Source organism: Mustela erminea, chromosome 6 (assembly GCF_009829155.1).
Source record: "Mustela erminea isolate mMusErm1 chromosome 6, mMusErm1.Pri, whole genome shotgun sequence".
Classification (NCBI taxonomy): Eukaryota; Metazoa; Chordata; class Mammalia; order Carnivora; family Mustelidae; genus Mustela; species Mustela erminea.
The window spans coordinates 69,219,238-69,238,030 of record NC_045619.1 but is presented as its reverse complement, the minus strand read 5'-3'; the positions used below and the strand labels follow the sequence as shown (position 1 = coordinate 69,238,030).

The 18,793-nt window shown below is 39.7% G+C and overlaps 1 protein-coding gene across 4 annotated transcripts in view; it reads right to left on the bottom strand.

Moving 5' to 3' along the window:
• Positions 1–18,793, bottom strand: part of BCAT1 (branched chain amino acid transaminase 1) — a 109,442-nt gene that overhangs the window by 51,197 nt on the left and 39,452 nt on the right. For all 4 annotated transcript variants that reach the window (XM_032347660.1, XM_032347662.1, XM_032347659.1 and 1 more), the window contains 2 exons: positions 14,028–14,228; positions 2,476–2,586 (listed from right to left, as the gene is read on the bottom strand). In XM_032347660.1, the coding sequence (XP_032203551.1) occupies positions 2,476–2,586; positions 14,028–14,228 (312 nt within the window). The remainder of the gene's footprint in view (positions 1–2,475; positions 2,587–14,027; positions 14,229–18,793) is intronic.

The following is an 18,793-nucleotide window of genomic DNA, read 5'->3' as shown; positions in this document are numbered from 1 at the left end:
TGATAAAACATTAAGACTTTTATAAAGTAAAAATCAAAAAAATACCTCTGTCACCTTAAGGTAGAAAAGAGTTTTGCTTTTTTCGTCTTTAAGATTTATGTATTTAGGGGTGCCTGGGTGGCTCAGAGGGTTTAGCCTCTGCCTTCAGCTCAGGGCATGAGCTCAGGGTCCTGGGATCGAGCCCTGCATCGGGCTCTCTGTTCAGTGGGAAGCCTGCTTCTCCCTCTCTCTCTGCCTGCATCTCTGTCTACTTGTGATCTGTCAAATAAATAAATAAATACAATCTTTAAAAAAAAAATTATTTATTTAGGGACGCTTGAGTGGCTCAGTGGGTTAAGTTTCTGCCTTCAGCTCAGGTCATGATCTCAAGCCCCGCATCGGCTCTCTGCTTGGCAGTGAGACCGCTTCCCCCTACCCCCGTGCCTACTTGCGATCTCTCTGTCAAATGGATAAATAAAATCTTAAGAAAAAAAAAAAAAAGATTTATTTATTTATTTATTTGAAATAGCACAGCACGCACTAGAGTGGCAGGGTGGGGCAGAGAGAGAGGGAGTCCTTACACAGACTCCATGCTGAGAAGCAACAAATTGGGTGAAGTTACTCATAACCCCTAACTAACCAAGTATCATAACTTGAATCTGTTAAGATATTCTGAAAATGAGTAAGAAAAACACAGATAACCCAAGAGAAAAATGGGCAAAGGCAAAGAGAAGTTTATTTCTAAGGAGGAAAATGTTTTCATATATTAGATGGGTGACAGCTTCTAAAATAAGTTAGTTTCTACTCACTTAACAGGGCAAAGAAACATACTTTCAGAGATGTAGGTCACGGGTTATCCAGGGTTGAAATGACTCAGAAATACATATCTAAGTAGAACTCATGACATTTAGAACTGCCTACTTAAATGAGAACTTAGAACAGCAACCGCAGCATAAGAATATAGAATTCAGGATTGCCAATCATACAGGACATATCGTCACTCTGAGTCACTGAAGATTTAGTGACAACAGAACTTGACTAGGAATTAAAAAATCTTGCACCCAATTTCTTGCCCTGTCCCTTTACCCTGTGACTTTAGGCCAGTCATTTAAGCTCTTGAGGCTTGAGATTTCTTCTAGGTACAAACGTGCTACTAAAACACACAACACATACTTTTTTTTTTTTTTTTTAAACACATACCTTCTGGAGGGTTACTGTTATGATTAAACAGAGAAGGAATGTAAAACCACATAACACAGTTTATGGCAGAGCTGAGGTCCAACAGATGTTAATTCCCTTTCCTGCTGCCCCCGCTTTAAAGTATTTCCTGGTAATTTGTCTGTCGTGGCACAAGAGTGAAACTAGTCCAAAGAATGTACCTTCATTTCCCTTCTGGCACTATATTATGGCCCCTGAAGGAGGTGAGTGAAGCATGGGTTACAAAAATAGGAAGGAGAAGGAAGATCCTGCTAAAATGGAGTAGTTACTTGGGCTTCTTCAAAGTACAGCTTGGGCTGGGCTCCTGAACGTTAGGTATGCAGAATTTGCAAAAGAAGAAAAAGACTCCTACAGTTCAGAAAGGCAACCTGGTCATGTATCAGGGAAGGGCAGTAACTGAAGACACCTCTTACCTAGATGTGAGCCATAGGACCTAAATCCAACCCACCATATAATCAATTCTGCTGTTTAACGATGTTATAGACAGTCACCAATGGCCATAACAATCTACTTTGATATCATTTTCTTAATAAAAAAGAAAGCTTGGGCTAAAATATCAAAATAATTAAATCATTGCAAACTTGCTAGTGTCCCAAGCAATTGAGCAAAAATACTCCTAAAATACCTGTGTGGCACACCCTATTTCCCATTTCACATATTATAATTTCATAGGATCTTCACATTTTATTTATTTTAGTTTGAGGTATATTTTTCTTCCAACCCCCCATGGACATTTATGAAGAAACAGATCGTGGAACTGCCAGGTGGTATTGGTTATTTCCTTGTATTTTTACCTCATTCATTACAAAGTAGATGAGAAGTACCTTAAGGACTCTCATGGTTTGTACTGAATATTGATCTAACTATAGTTGAACCTTGAACAACATGGATCTGAACTGCATAGGTCCATTTGCATGTGGCTTTTTTTTTTTATGTATAGTTTCTATAAACATATTTTCACTCCAGTATGATTTCCTTAATCACACTTCCTTTTCTCCAGCTCACTTTGTTACAAGAATCAAGTCTACAATACGTATAATACATAATATATGTGTTGATTAACTGTGTATGTTTTGAAAAGGCTTCCTAGTCAACAGTAAGTTAAGTAAGTTAACAGTGGTTAAGTTTTGGGGAGATTTTCAATGGCTTGGGGTCAGTGCTCCTAACCCCTGCCTTGCTCAAGGATCAACTGTATTCAGAAAGGATTTGTTTTGTGGTAAAATCACAGTGACTCATCACATCTGGAGAAACACAAAAGAAACTCCTAAATTTACATACCGGCAGAGTGGCCCTCACAGCAGATCGGTGCATTCTATCCATGTTGAGGTCTGGCCGAAACAGTCGAATTTTATTATCTACTCCTCGAAATGCCTTCAGTCCTTCAAACAACTAAAGATAACAGGAGAAATAAATCTTAGGGGATAACAAAATGAAAACAATCTCTGTATTTAAAAGACTGGCTTTCTGGGGCGCTTGGGTGGCTCAGTGGGTTAAAGCCTCTGCATTCAGCTCAGGTCGTGATCCCAGCATCCTGGGATCGAGCCCTGCGTTGGGCTCTCTGCTCAGCGAGGAGCCTGCTTCCTCCTCTCTCTCTCTGCCTGCCTCTCTGCCTACTTGTGATCTCTGTCTGTCAAATTAAAAAAAAAAAAAAAAAAAAAAAAGACTGGCTTTTCTATGGGCACACATCTTCTTCATCATGCCAAGGTCTCGATGTTGACCAAAGATTTCTAAATCTAGACAACAGTTGACAGGCTGGTTATTGTAGCTAGACTAAAAACAAACTCTTTTCGTACCAAATTCTTATGGGAATTCAAAGTTACCCTTTCTTTAGCAGGACCCGTACTGCCAAATAACACCTCCATGGAGGTGGGGAGAGCATGTCGCCAATCACACAACGTGGGCTAACTGCCCAGTTAATGAACAGGGAAGCAAAGAACCCACTCTTGCGCCCTAAACACATGCGCCTCCTTTCATTTAATCTGGCTCATTCAAACTCTGGATCGTAGGTAATCTAGATGTGACCTGGGCTGGTTTAGTCCCCCAAATCACGGAAGCCCAGCAACTCAAGGCCATCCCATGGTAGGGGCAGGGCATTGCCTCAAAACGCCAAGGCCAGAAGAACCATTGGGCAGAGATGTTAAAAGACTCTGAAGTAGCTGAATATGGATAAACACAGAGAAAAGAGAAAAACCAATAATTTTAGTGGGAAATCTTAACACCGGTTCTTTAGATAACTGATAGAACAAACAGGCTGAAACTCAGCAAAGATATGGACAATGTGAACAACAGGAACAACAAACTAAGCTAGTGGACAGAGAGAACCCTGCACACAGCACCTGCAAAATGCATGCTCTTTTCACACATTTCCCAACCAGAAACCAGAAATCAGGATCGGAAATAGGATGACAAAATGTCAACATTTTGGCAAGGAAGAAACTCATCACTAAGTAAAGTATGAGTCAAAGAAGAAAAATAATGGAATTTAGAAAATTTATTGAACTGAAGGACAGCTGGGCCCTTACAAGCTTATAGTCTCAAAGCTCAGCTCACGTGAGAAAAATCTAAATCATGTAGCACAATTTCAAAGCACTAGATTAGATTTAAGGGCAAATATTTAACTTATTAAATGGAACAGGGGTAAAGCTTCAGTTAAAAGAGAAGGTTGTCAGATTTTGGACTCAGTTGAGAACATCTGAAACATACCAGAAGCAAAAAGACATAGCTAGCAAAATGTCATACATACTTTCTAAAGTAAAGCTGGTGACGTTATATTGTTAGTAAATATAAAACAAAATTAAATTTTATTTTAAGAAAATTAATAAATTTTATTTATTTTATTAAGTTTTTATTTATTTATTTGACAGAGATCACAAGTAGGCAGAGAGGTAGGCAGAGAGAGAGGAGGAAGCAGGCTCCCTGCTGAGCAGAGAGCCCGATGTGAGGCTCGATCCCAGGACCCTAAGACCACGACCTGAGCTGAAGGCAGAGGCTTAACCCACTGAACCGCCCAGGCTCCCCAAAATTAATAAATTTTAATTAGTAAATATAAAACAAAATCAGTAGTTACAAAATTAGTTTTAAATTAAATTTTATCAGAACTTAAAGAAAGTGACTTCATAGGGTTCTAATTGCTTCATTTACTTCACTTTAATTTTAAAATTGTAGGCACCTGATGTGGGTTCAAGTATATGTAAAAATTATATAATACTCTCATTAAGCAGCACAGATGCAAAACATACTAAGGGATAACACAGCATGACAAAGTTGGACTTATCTCAGGAACAGAGGTTGATTTAACATTTAGAAAAATCAATTAATGAGATTCATTATATTCATAGCCTTGATGAAGAAAAAAGCGATATGATCATCTCATTAGATGTGGTAAATGCAACTGATAAAACTGAACATTCTTTTGAGATTTTTTTTTTCTAAGTTTCCTAGATAACTAAGAAGGAAACTTTGGTAATTGATAAAGAATATCTACAATGAACTTGCAGCAAATATTGTGCTTAATGATAAAATTTAAAGCCTTCCTTTTCAGAGTGAGACATCACAAATTGCCTGCTGTGACTACTTTAACTCAATACTATACAAGCATAATAAGTCAAATATATCAAATAAATAATCATGTAAAAAGCATTGGGTTGAAAAGAAAAAAAACACTTGTCACAGATTATAAAACATAGATAAGATTAAATATGTAGAAAATCCAGAAAAACCAACATCCTCCTTTGAAATTATTTGGTTAGGCAAGGTAACCAAATGCAAAATTATATTCCTATGTAACAGAAAATAAAAACACTATTTATGATAGACTTAAGAGAGGACTATTTGGGGGCGGGGAGGGCCTAAAAGAAGAGAAGATCCATAAGGACAACATAAAACCTTATCAAGTCATTGGAGGCCTAACTAAATGTAGAAAGCTACTGCACACTCCTGGATCCAAAGACTCAATATCATCAAGATACTGATTCTCCCAAACTGATTTATATACTCCATGTAATCCAACTGAAAATCAGGTCAGGGCATTTTATTTTCTTTGAACAAACTAAATTACAAAAGTTGACTGACTTGATAAACAGAGTTTAAGAGTGATACGGAAAAGCAAACGGCTGAGAAGATGCAAAGCAGTCCTGAGAGGGACAGCAGGACTTGTCCTAGGCAGACATCAAGACTCCATACACTGGAAATCAAGACAGTGTGACATTTGTGCAGATAGACAAGTAAAACAACAGAACGGAAGAGAGATCCAGATAGACTATGCAATGAAAATGGAGATCCAGAAGCAGACCCATACAAATGTGATAGAGGAGGCAGGGAAAAAAGGAGAGAAAAAAGAACAGTACTTAAAAAAAAAAAAAAAAAAAAGATTTATTTATTTATGTGTGGGAGCAGGGAGAGAGGGAGAGGGAGACAGAATCCCAAACTGCACTGAGCATGGAACCGGATACCATCCTTGATCTTATGACACTGAGCTCACCCACCTAAGCTGAAACCAGTCGGTCCCTTAACCGTCTATACCAGCCAGGTGCCCCAAAGAACAGTCCCTTTTAAATGGTGCTATTCAACAGGGTATCCACTGGGAGAAAAAAAAAAACAAATTGGACCCCTACTTATATAAAAACCAGCTTCTAGGAGTAAAGATCTTCCTTTGAAAGACAAAATCAATAATACAGAAAGATGCCATTATGATATGAGGTTAGGAAAAGAATCTTTAGACAAGATTCCCAAACTACCAAATATAAAGCAAGGATTGATAAATTCCACTTAAGATTTAAATGTATTTCTTGTCATCAAAAAATTATAAAAAAAAGTAAGAGACCTTAGAAGAAGATACCTAAGATACTCCCAAATTACTTCCACAAATCAAAAAGACAATAGAAAAGTGAGCAAAAGATCTGAACAGGCACTCTAAATAGGAGATATCCAATTGCTTTAGTAACCCTATGAAAAGGTGTTCAACCTCTTAGAATACTGGAAATTAATATCACAATAATGAGATGCCATTACATGAAAGTTGCTAAAATTTTAAAATCTGATTATATTAAGAGTTGGTCAGGTTTTGGAACAATAAAAATGCTTATTCATGGCTTGTGGGTATAAAATGGTTAAAATCACTACAGAAAATTAAAGATACAACTGATGACTGGTAGTGCTATTCCTCGGTATATCCTTACCTAGTATTTGTCAAATCTTTTGGCATCAGGATGTCTTTAAACTTTTAAAAATTATTATCACTTCTTGGCCTTTTGGCTAAGATCAAGCACAAACTTCTAAGACTTATAAAGACCCCCGAAAGCTTTTTATGTGCAGTTATTCTATAATTACCATATTAGAAATTAGAAGTGAACCATTAAATTTAACAGTAATAAACTATGACACGTTAACATATTTTAATGAAGACTATCTATATTTTCCAAAAGGATTATTGTTAAGTGTGACAGTTTTTCATTATTGCAAATCTTTCATAGGTGACTTAATGAAAGACAACTGGATTCTTATAACCTGCTTTTGCCCTTGCAGTATACTGTTTTGGCTGAAGTACACAAAGAAAATTCCAAAATCACACAGACACGCGGTTGAGAAAAGGAAGAGTATTTTTGATAGCCTTTTCAGGTAACTGGTTGTTCTTCTCTGATCCCACTTCAAACGTTGACAAGTGGTGGTTCCTTGAAGATTAGTTGCACTGAGGAATTTGAAGCCCTATCAATGAGCTTTTTATACTCTGTTAATTTATTAAAATAGTGTATCAGAGTTCAACAAAAGAAGCAGAACAGGAGATACCTATGTTATTACCAGATTTGCTGTAAGAAATTGGGCAATGTGAATGTGGTGGCTGGCTAAGCAAGTCCAAAATCTGTGAGACAGGCCGTCGGGGACAGAAATGACAAGCAGGCTGGGACCTGCAGGCACGAGTGGCAGCGGCGATCAGAAAGGGAGAGACAGAGGAAAAGAAAGCTGGGTCTATCTATGTGTCCTAAGGTTTACCCAGGATAATTTCCCTTTTGATTAATTTTAAGTCAACTGATTAGGGACTTCAATCACATCTGCAAAATTCCTTCACCACCGCACCTAGATCAGTACTTGACTGAACACTTAGGAGAAGGTTATGTGTATGCCATGAAATGGTCATGCCTCCCTCTAACCTCCAACACTCACAAAGGAATGTCTTGTCGGTATTCTAACTAAAAGGAGACTGAAAGATTCTGGGGGTTGCAGTTCAGACTAGCCAAACTGACACATCAAAAGTCAGTCTGTCTGGCAGTCTGAATGGATCTCAACTCATGCATAAATTTGTAATGTCACAAAATGGTTATTTGGAAAATGTTAGTTCAAGTTATGCAGATCTTCCAAAGTTTAACACCTTTTCCATAAAACATATTTTAAAAAATCTGTTAATATTACCACTAACATCATCAAAAAATTCTTTAATAGTGGAAAGGCTCAAGCTAGCGATGGTGGATACAAATTTTCCAAAATCCTAATTTTTACTTGAAAGCTAGAATTTGAGGGGGCCCTGGGTAGCTCAGTGGGTTGGGCCTCTGCCTTTGGCTCAGGTCATGGTCTGGGGGTCCTGGGATGGAGCCCCGCATCGGGTTCTCTGTTCCGAGGGGAGCCGGCGTGGTTCACCCTCTCTCTCTGCATACTTGTGATCTCTGTCTGCCATAAACAGATGAAAACTTAAAAAAAAAAAAAAAAAAAAAAAAAGCAAGCTAGAATTTGACCAATGGCAACAAACACGGTCCACTGTTTTGCTTGAAGTTACAGACTCATTTTGTTCATTTTCAAGAAGACACCTGCAAATGCCCAAGTCTGAATAACTATACTTTGTCCTTTCAAGTAAACTGGTTCTGGGTGAAAAAAGGAGCCGGTTCGGATCACAACATGGGCATGCATGGCACACACACATACACGTGGATCACACAACTACTATTCCTTGAGACAACTGTAGTATTTAAGGATGTAGAAGTGCTTTAGGCAAAGATGCTATTTCATCACACAGATTAAAATGCCATTTACTCAAAATTTAATAAAATAATTATCACCACTTCACCAAGAACATTCTTCAGCAAAGCAGACATTCTTTATACATTCACACTTGGTAGTAAAGAGTAAAATGGCTAACTAGCAGAAGTTGGTGTCAGTCTTACTGTAAATGTCAACACACAATGAAAAAGAAAAACACAGTCTTGGTATTAATGTGAAGTCTTTTGGGACGCCTGGGTGGCTCAGTTGGTTAAGCGGCTGCCTTCGGCTCAGGTCAGGATCCCAGCGTCCTGGAATTGAGTCCCACATCAGGCTCCTTGCTTGGCAGGGAGCCTGCTTCTCCCTCTGCCTCTAGCCTGCCACTCTGTCTGCCTGTGCTTGCGCTCTGTCTCTCTCTCTCTAACAAATAAATAAAATCTTTAAAAAAAAAAAAAAGTGAAATCTTTTAACTTTGGTAACCCCTTGAAAGGGGGCCTAGGGGCCTGTGAACCACACTTTGAGAATGGCTTAAAGAAATTTACGAACAAGTACACCAGCATACTATGTATAGGGATGTTCGCAGAAAAAAAATGCCCAAATGTCCATCAAAAATAGACTGAATAGAGGCGCCTGGGTGGCTCACTGGGTTAAGCTTCTGCCTTCAGCTCAGGTCATGATCTCAGGGTCCTGGGATCGAGCCCTGCATTGGGCTCTCTGCTCAGCAGGGAGCCTGCTTCCCTCTGCTTCTCTCTGCCTGCCTCTGTGCCTACTTGTAATTTCTCTCTCTGTGTCAAATAAATGGATAAAATCTTTTAAAAAATTGACTGAATATATTCACATAATGGCATACTGTTGTTACAGGAGTATCTGGATGTGGTCCCTACCACACTTGGACCCAAGCAACTTGGGCCTCTGCCCTGAGCCCACTTTAGACAGCCTCTCACCTCTGCCTTCCTCCAGCTGTGATGTGACCTTTCCTTGGGGCAAGCAGTCACCTAAATCCTGAATTCCATCTTTTTAGACCAGGCTCCAAGGACCCACTTCCCTGAATTCCCTGTCCAAATGGCTCTGATCTCATTTTCAGAGCCTGAATGACTCTCCTTAGGCCCACCCTACTGAAAACAGGTAGCTAATACTGGTGTGCCCAGGCTTAAGACCAACGGATGGCCAAGGGTCATCTATTCGCACATGGTATAGGTATCTACACATATGTGTGTGAGGCTTCTTGTGGCATAGGATGGAGCTAGGACAGGCAGAGAGAGTGGGTGAACCCCAGATTTCTATTTGCACTTTTGTCCCAGACCCTACTGATGCTCACGTTGGTCCTGGATGAATAGTTCTTACATAATATTGAGCTCAAATAATACCAGTGTGTGTGTGCCTGAGCACACACACACATACAATTTCCATTGACACACAATTTCAAAAAGAGGCAAAACTATAGTGTTAGAGATATATAAAATCTAAAGCACTCATTTGTAAATATTCATTAAATAATAGTACATACTTTACCCACTTTTTGTCAAATTGTGTTTTGACTGTCTCAACCTGAAAACGAACTATTATCAAGTTTCCTATTTTATCCAAGTTCTCTAGTCATGGTTCTTATTTTGCTATTTGAAATCTTCACATATGTATCTATTAAAAAATACTTTCTTGGGGCACCTGGGTGGCTCAGTCAGTTAAGCATCTGCCTTTGGGTTAGGTCATGATCCCAGGGTCCCAGATGGAGCCCCACATCTGGCTCAATGCTCAGCAGGGAGTCTGTTTCTCCCTCTCCCTCTGCCTGCAGCTGCCCCTTGCTTGTGCTCTATCAAATAAATAAAATCTTTAAAAAATAAAAATAGGGGCGCCTGGGTGGCTCAGTGGTTAAGCCGCTGCCTTCGGCTCGGGTCGTGATCCCAGGGTCCTGGGATCAAGCCCCGCATCGGGCTCTCTGCTCAGCAGGGAGCCTGCTTCCTCCTCTCTCTCTCTGCCTGCCTCTCTGCCTACTTACGATTTCTGTCTGTCAAATAAATAAATAAAATTAAAAAAATAAAAAATAAATAAAATAAAATAAAATAAAAATAAATAAAGAATACTTTCATAATTAATAAAAACGACATGTAGTTGGAGATCTCAAGATAAAATGGATACTATCATCAACAGGGTTTATGAAAGGAGGAGAACTTTTAAGAGGTCTGCTCTTATTCACTTTTGGGTTAAAACAATACAACTATTAGTGAACTTAAAAATTGGGTGGTGTCCAATAATGTAGTGTCCATAAGTGCGTCAGTATAAGAGAAAGAGTAGACCTGTGAAAAAGCCTAAAACGTGAATGTTTCAAACACATTTGGGAAGAAAATTTTTGGGATAAACTATCTGCCTATTAGTGGGGGTTAAAAGATAAAAAAAGTACATACTGAGGGCAGTTTGCTCACCATCCTGTCCTAAGCACACTGCACTCCCAGGGAACTGAGTAGACACTCAACCTCCATTGCACAGGCAAGTAAATAGGAAATAAAATGAACATGCCTCAGAAAATTCCAGGATTCAGTTTCTCTGCGCAAGGCAATCACACTTTCTAAATCCCTATGACAATTTCCTAATATTTTTGTTTGCTAAACCCAAGAGCCCAATCTACAAAAAGCAAAGTAAATGCATTCTCTACCTCCCCATTTATCACTGATACATGTCACAGGCTGTATTTCCAAAAACAGTCACACAATATTTTCAGTCCTACCAGCACTTCTAGAACCTCGATGTTCCTCGTCAAGAAAGGTGGATCCCCTTCTTTTGAACATAAGAAGGTCTTTATGATGGCCATGGTAATAGTTATGACAGAAGTCACACTGTGTGATTGGGGAGTTAGGACATAAAAAGAACTAGAGCTTCCATGTGGGCTCAGTGTCTTGAGACACACAGCTTAGAGCCCATGGTGCCATGTACCGAGTCTGACTATTCTGAAGCCACCATACTCGAGAGACCACATGGAGAAAGAGGGATGCAGGCAGAGCCTCAGCTTTCACCCCCATCCTTCTGATTTTCCCCACCCAGGCAAGTGGACTCCAACCCCAGTCACTCACTGACAGAAACTGCATGTGAGAGCCCCAAGCGAGAACCACTTACACCATCCTATTCAACCCCCAGAAGCATGGAAGAGAAAAAGAAAATGATGGTTTCTGTTTTAAGCCATTAATCTGTTACACTGAATCGACAACTGGTGTAATATATGATCCAGTTCATGCAAAATACTTTTTGTATCCATATTGTAAGTGAAACAGTAAGAATGTAGAAAAGTTTGGGGCACCTGGGTGGCTCAGTAGATTAAAGCCTCTGCCTTCGGCTCAGGTCATGATCCCAGGGTCCTGGGATCAAGCCCCGCATCCAGTTCTCTGCTCCCCAACACCGCCCCGCCTGCCTCTCTGCTTACTTGTGATCTCTGTTGGATAAATAAATAATTTTTTAAAAAAAATTTTAAAAAAGAGTGTAGAAAAGTTTTCAATTTAACAAAGGAGAATATTAATTAAAAAAAAAATTTTTTTTAACTATCCTGGTCACAAAAATCTAAATTGGTAAAACCAAGCAAACTAGCATTCTAACTAATTAGATTTCCAACAAGTTTTCAAAAGCCAGTGGCCCTCAATATTGCTTTTAGCTTTCAAAAATCACTTTAATCCTGGGATGCTTGGGTGGCTCAGTCGTTAGGCATCTGCCTTTGGCTCCGGTCAAGATCCCAGGGTCCTGGAATTTAGCCCTGCATCGGGCTCCCTGCTCAGTGGGGATCCTGCTTCTCCCTCTCCCACTGTCCCTGTTTGTGTTCACTCTCTTGATGTGTGTTTCTCTGTCAAAGAATAAATAAAATCTTAAAAAAAAAAAAATCACATTAATCCTTTCTCGTGTACTTCCAGTTCTCAAAGTGTGGTCCCTGGAGAGGGGGGCATGAACATGGCATGGGAAGTTGGTGTAAATCAAAAACTCTGAGGAAAGGACATGTGCTACGTTTGAGACCATGCCCTAAGATTTGCCATATCCCTTCTTTCAATTCCCTTTATTATACCCTGTGACACAGGCAAAGGCGAGGCTACCACTCTTAGTTTATAGTTGAAGAGACTGAGGCTTGGAGCAAATAACGAAAGAGCTCATCCAAGTTGATAGTGAGGACATAGAGCTAGGGATGGAAACTAAAGACACAACATCCTCTGAAGACATCTGGGCATCGAAGAGGTTTCCAACTTATTCAAGTTTATAATTTTGTTTTATTTTATTTTATTTTTAAGATTTTATTTATTTATTTGACAGAGAGATCACAAGTAGGCAGAGAGGCAGGCAGAGAGAAAGGGGGAAGCAGGCTCCCTGCTGAGCAGAGAGCCCAATGCGGGACTTGATCCCAGGACCCTGAGATCATGACCTGAGCCGAAGGCAGAGGCTTAACCCACTGAGCCACACAGGCGCCCCCAAGTTTATAATTTTAAACACGTTAATTGGACAGGCCTCTTCATAATTTTAGTGTCTATGTATAGGAGTGATGTCACAGGGAGTAGTACTCAGCATTGGAACCCTGTCTCCTCCCCTAATGCTGTGTTATCTTGGCTGAGAAACTTCACTTTTCTGAACCTGCTATTATAAGAGAGAAGGCTGCTTTAAGGGTTAACAACAATAGCTAACAGCTGGGCTCTCATTATGCCCCAAGAACGGCTGTATATACTTAAACAAATTACCTTACCTTATCCTCCTAAGCTCCTACCTCAATTTTCTAGGTAAGAAGGGATATGGCAAATACTTACTCGGAGGTAAGTATTATCCCTACCTCAATTTTCTAGGTAAAGAAATTGGAAGCACAAAGTGATTTTAAATAAGCTTCCCAAGTCATAGAGCTCCCTATGGAGCAACAGAGAAAGAATCTGAGCCAGGAAGTCTGACTATAGAACCTGAATGCTTTAACTGTTTTCTCACTTAAAATAATTAAATGAAATGACCCACATAAGGTGCAGAGCACATTGCTGGAGTTTAATAACCACAAGTAATTTTACCATTATTGTTGGGAATATCTACTACTTTTACTCCCTTAATAGGTAGGTCACTGCTTATTTCCAGTACCCCAATATTCTGGGAAAGATGTCCAACACATTGAAAACGAGTAAAATAAAATGCAAGTGAAGGGAATGAGGAGTGTATTGTGGATCTTAGTGTGTATCCTGACAAGGGCTAGAGAACATATTCTCAACATATTTAGGATTTTATGCTTATAATTATTTCACTCATGCTTGAAGGCTCTTAACACGTATACCCTACATGTTAATGCTGGTCCTAAAAACATGCAGGAAGCCCTAAGACCGAACTGTAATACTGTATTCAATGACACCGGATATCTGACAAGGGACTCAGTAAAATGTTAACAGTCCTGGATTTTTGAGTGCGAACTTTTTTTTAAAAAAAAGATTTTATTTATTTATTTGACAGAGGAAGAGAGAGATCACAAGTAGGCAGAGAGAGAGGAAGGAAAGCAGGTTCTCTGCTGAACAGAGAACCCGATGCAGAACTCGATCCCAGGACCCTGAAACCATGACCTGAGCCAAAGGCAGCGGCTTAACCCACTGAGCCACCCAGGCGCCCTTGAGTGCGAATTTTCTTATCTACCATCCTTGCATTTGCTGCAAATGATTTTTTTATTGATATAATGAAAAGTTCAAGACTATCCAAAAGATGAGTTAAGACGTACCTTCAGTCCAACGGTCTATGGAAAAAGTTTTGAAGACATTTATGATTTCCTTGAGTAAATCTGAGAAAGCCCATCCTGCCCCAAAGCTAGTTTATATGGAAGAGCTACGTCATACTCACAGCAAAGGCCCAGCACAAGAAATCCCTGATTTCTTTGTACTTACCTCCACAGCGTAGTGGAAAGCGGAGGAGCCGGGGTGCAAGGACAGGTTCTGAAGAGGCTTGATACATGGTTTCTCCCATCCACACTCTAAGGACCACTCCACCGTCAACATGTGATCCGTGAACACAGTTCCAAACACCAGAGTACTTGGGTCTGGTTTTTCCTTTAAAATGGAGGCTGGTGTGATTATGAGATCTTTCGCCTGAGGAAGAAAAATTGGCATCATTAAAGAAAAGTTACTGGACATCCCCTGGCTGCATAATACAGAGGGTGAAAAGACAAAATTTAGGTCACTGGCTACAAAAAAGTGAAATCAGTTGACTTTCAAATGCTGGCAACGAACTCAGAAATTTAACAACACTACGTGAGCCAAACAAATCTTGTTGGCATTCAGAATCTGGCTTGCTGTTTGAAATCTCTACTGTACACAGACTAATAAATAAAGACCAGTGATATTTAGAAACAGGGACAAAATAGCAGAACGCGTAAAATGATGGAAAAAGAAGAACACATGCCTTCCTCGTTCTCACCACAGGACTTGTATCAAGCCTTCAGGAATGAGGGAAGGGGTGTCTTCTAGAATAATGACAGCAATACTCATAATGATTTGTTAAACTAAAATTAAAGTCATTAAGAATCGAATCTCTTAGTGATGGTTGTACTCCAGCTCCCTCAAAGAATTCTTGGCACAAGCCTTCAAAACCCCCTGGGCACATCATAGAAGAAAGGAAGAGAATGAAACAAATGTTTTCCTCTTTGAAAACAGAGAAGTAGAGAATGTACACCAAGATATAAATCAAATCCTCTATTCTGTGTTGAGGAAACAGTGAACAAAAGACCTCTTATTGAAAGCAAGAAAAATAAGAGTAATAGGAAACAACTTCACACAGCACCATTACACCAACTCCCCACAAAGCCAAGCTTGCACATTACACATGGCCAAACACACACACCCCAATCACAGTACCATCTCGAACTTCACAAGAGCTGTAGTCAGCCAACAAACTATAGGGGAAGGAGCTTTTTGATCAGTAAAAACAATATTAACCAGGGACAGGTTCAACTTGTTAACAGGTTGTAAGGAAGGTCCAACTCCATAAGAGTACTCATTGCCCCCCAAAATCAAGTACAGAAGTTTCCTTTAGATCATCAGCTCTTATCCTTATATTAAAACAATCCCAGGGGCACCTGGGTGGCTCAGTCGGTTAAGCATCTGACTCTTGATTTCAGCTTGGGTTATGATCTCGGGGTCATGAGATTGAGCCCCGTGTGAGCTCCGGGTTGGGCAGGGGGCCTGTTTAAGATTCCCTCTCTCCCTTTCCCCTTCCCTGCCTTGTGCACATGCTCTTAAAAAAATAAACAAATACATAAAAATTAAACAAAAATCCAATCGCTTCTGATTAATTTACTGCCTTACACATGCCTCAGTCACTTGATATATTATGAATATAATCAGTTTCATTTTTATAATATTCAGCTGAATGTATTCTAAAATAACAAAAAAGCTCACATTACAGGGAAGCCTAAGGCACTAGAGATAACATATTACTGTAATTTTCAGGTTTAGTAATGTTACTTTGGAATATGCCAATAAAATGCCAAATTTGGAGGCAAATGGACTTTCTTTTACCACTATTTAATCCAAGTAAATTAACTTAAAACCCTTTATTGAGTGCAGAAAAAGAATTTATTTAAAGGGATACACTCCAGCTCAATTATTTTGTTCCCTGAATCCCATTTCTCTCCCTTTATCCTCTAGACCTCATCCCCCAAATAGGATATTGGGCAAATTTCACCAGAAGGTTAAATGCAGCCTTCTGGTCTATTTTGTAAATAAAAGTTTTATTGGAATACAGTCACACTGTTCTTTTAGCTTTAACAATGGCATCGTCCATGAATCATGTCAGAAATTATGGTCCTCAAGCCTAACTATTTATTATTTGACCCATTAAAAAGTCTGCCAGTCCCTCTAGACTGTTTGGACAAGAACTGAGTAGATATTCCAGTGAAATCTCTAACCCTAGCACAGTGCCTCACACACACAATACAGTACATCTTAAATGCTGAAAATAACATCCGGCTGATTTCAGGTACTCCCTGAGGGATGACAGGCTCATCCGCAGAAGATGGCCAGGGTTTAAAGTGAGTGAGATTCTAACATAAACATTTCATTACATGAATGGTTTCACAGTGCTCTTGCACAACGAAGCACTCGGGACTTGGCTTTAGTTGGCTTTTTTAGTGGCTTTTCTTAGCCTTGGGCTAAGAAAAATCTGTAACCATATCACTAGAGTTACATAAACAATGCAAATTTTCACCTATTAAAACTACTAATAAAAACTTCTCAGTAACAGGGGAAAACAGTAAGACCCAGAACAGAAAGGTGAGAGTCGGTAAAGAGGGAGAAGTGAGAGTGTGAGTAGAAGACGTGAGTTTCTCCTGCTCGCTGAAGCTGGGGTATGTCTTCGATATTGCAAAGGCAACAGACCTCAGCCTTTCCCCCTAATGACAGAATGGACAGAATGAATACTTTGTATGGTTCTTCAAAAGTAAAATAAAGATCACCTTCTCTGTTATTTCTGTCATTAGCTAACCCATTCTCCCATGAGATAATCAAGAAATCAACTATACATGATACTTATAGCTTTCAGGATTTCTATACTCTCCAATAAATAACCACCTGCCATGAAACCAATAGGCCATGGAATATATACTTTCTATCAATAACAATCTACATAGTATTTAAAAACAAGACTATGGCCTCATATAAAACAGCTTTTTAATTTTTCCTTCTCTTGCTCTTTCTTCCATATCTGCTTTATTATTCTTAGTATTTTGCCTTTTTATTCACTCAATGAACACTGACTGCACCAGCACAATGATTCAGGCACTGCACTAAGCAAGCACAAGAGATGCAAAGATGCCTGTGGCTCAGTCCCTCCTTCTCAGCAAATTCAACATCAGCCATGGACAGACAGGAAGCAGCCGCTGTGAGCAAGTATTACTCACCCCATCTATTATTTGCTGAGCTACTGTGTACCCATTGTTACAGGCCCAAAGGAATCTCTGGGAGGAAAACAAGTAAAGTCCTGTTCTCTTAGTGCAGGGAAACAGTATAAAGAATTAAGTGGATAAAGAGAGGTAAAGAGGTGATTAGTGCTATGAAGCAAATGAAAGCTGCTTAGAAGGATAGTGTAAGGAAGAAAAACCCATTTTTGGTGAAAGGGTTGGGAATGACCTCTCTGATGAGGTGTCCTTTGAGCAGAGACTTGAATGAAAAAAGAAGGTAGGCCATGTAGATATCTAGAGGCTAAGTGTTTGAGGCAGAGGAAGCAAGGGCCCAGGTCTTGAGAGGGGAATACACTTGGCATGTTCAAAGAACCGGGAAGGCTCAGTGCGGCAGGAATTCAGGAAATGTGGGGAAAATGGAGTGGCAGAAGATGTCACAGAGGCACTGTGGCTGCTGGAACAGTGGAAAGCTCTGGGCCAAGAAAACTAGTTACTTCATGCTATACTGACCAACATTCCAGTTCTCCATGGGTTCTGACTCCGTGCAATTAAGAGAGTACCCTGTCTTGAGGCACCTTGGTGGCTCCGTCAGTCCCGTCAGTCGAGTGTCTGACTGGATTTTGGCTCAGGTCATGATTTTGGTCGAGGTCCTGGGATCAAGCCCCACATTAGGATCTGTAAGGAGTCTACTTGAGGATTCTCTCTCTCCCTCTTCCTCACTCCCCACTTGCACATACGCTCTTTCATAAATAAGCTTTGAAAAAAAAAAAAAAAGACTGTACCCCATCTTCCTTATTTCCCCAGGAACCTTTACCAAAGAGGCTGCTAACAATTAAAACAACCCTAGTTTACCTTTACTCCAGGCAATTTGAAGGAGCCATCAGGAATAATACTAGAGGTATGGCTACCATTCTTCCTTAATTTTTTAAAAATATGAAGGAGCAAAGCAGGAAAGGGGAGAAAGATAGTTTGACAGTGGCAAAATACAAAAATCTGGGTAACACTGAATTTTTTCCTTAAGCCTCTACATTTCCTCCTCTGCATCAGAGATCCTCGGCCCTGGCTATACATTGGATTTAAATACGAAGCTTTTTAGAAACACTAAACCACACTCCATTCCAGAACTGAACCAGAACCTCACAGGGAAAGGGCAGGGGAGTGGCTGGTTGTTTCTTCAAACTTACCCACAACATTCTAACTGGTCCGTCAGGGCTCACCATGCTACACTATCTCCCTTGAAGATTTTAGCAACGGAGAGGAACAATGGTTTCCAACACTGGCTGCTGAATTGGTTCACTTGGGAAGTTTTTTTGTTTGTTTGTTTAAGGAAATGTCACTCACTGCCCATGCTGTAGCCAAGATGCACAAAAGCTCCAGGAAAAAAATGAAAGGAACTCAGGAGTGGGACTTCACATCAATTTTCACTGAAGGCTCTCCAGGAGATTCCAAGGCACTGGAAAGGCTGAGATCCACTTAGGAGATTTAAGTCTCATTTGTGAATTCTTACCAAAAGGCATACATTTTTATTTCATAATCACAGGACCTTAGTTATCTCAGACTGAATGTATCTAAAATAGGGCACATGTTTCCACCAAAACTTGATCCCTATTTCTGATATCATATTACATTCTACATCTTTCCTTCTTAATCCTTAATTCATCTAATAAGAGGAATGCATGTTTATTTTTAAATTCTACTGTAAAGCGAAGAAAAATGAAAAGTATAAAATTCCCAACATTCAAAAAATAAATCACTAAC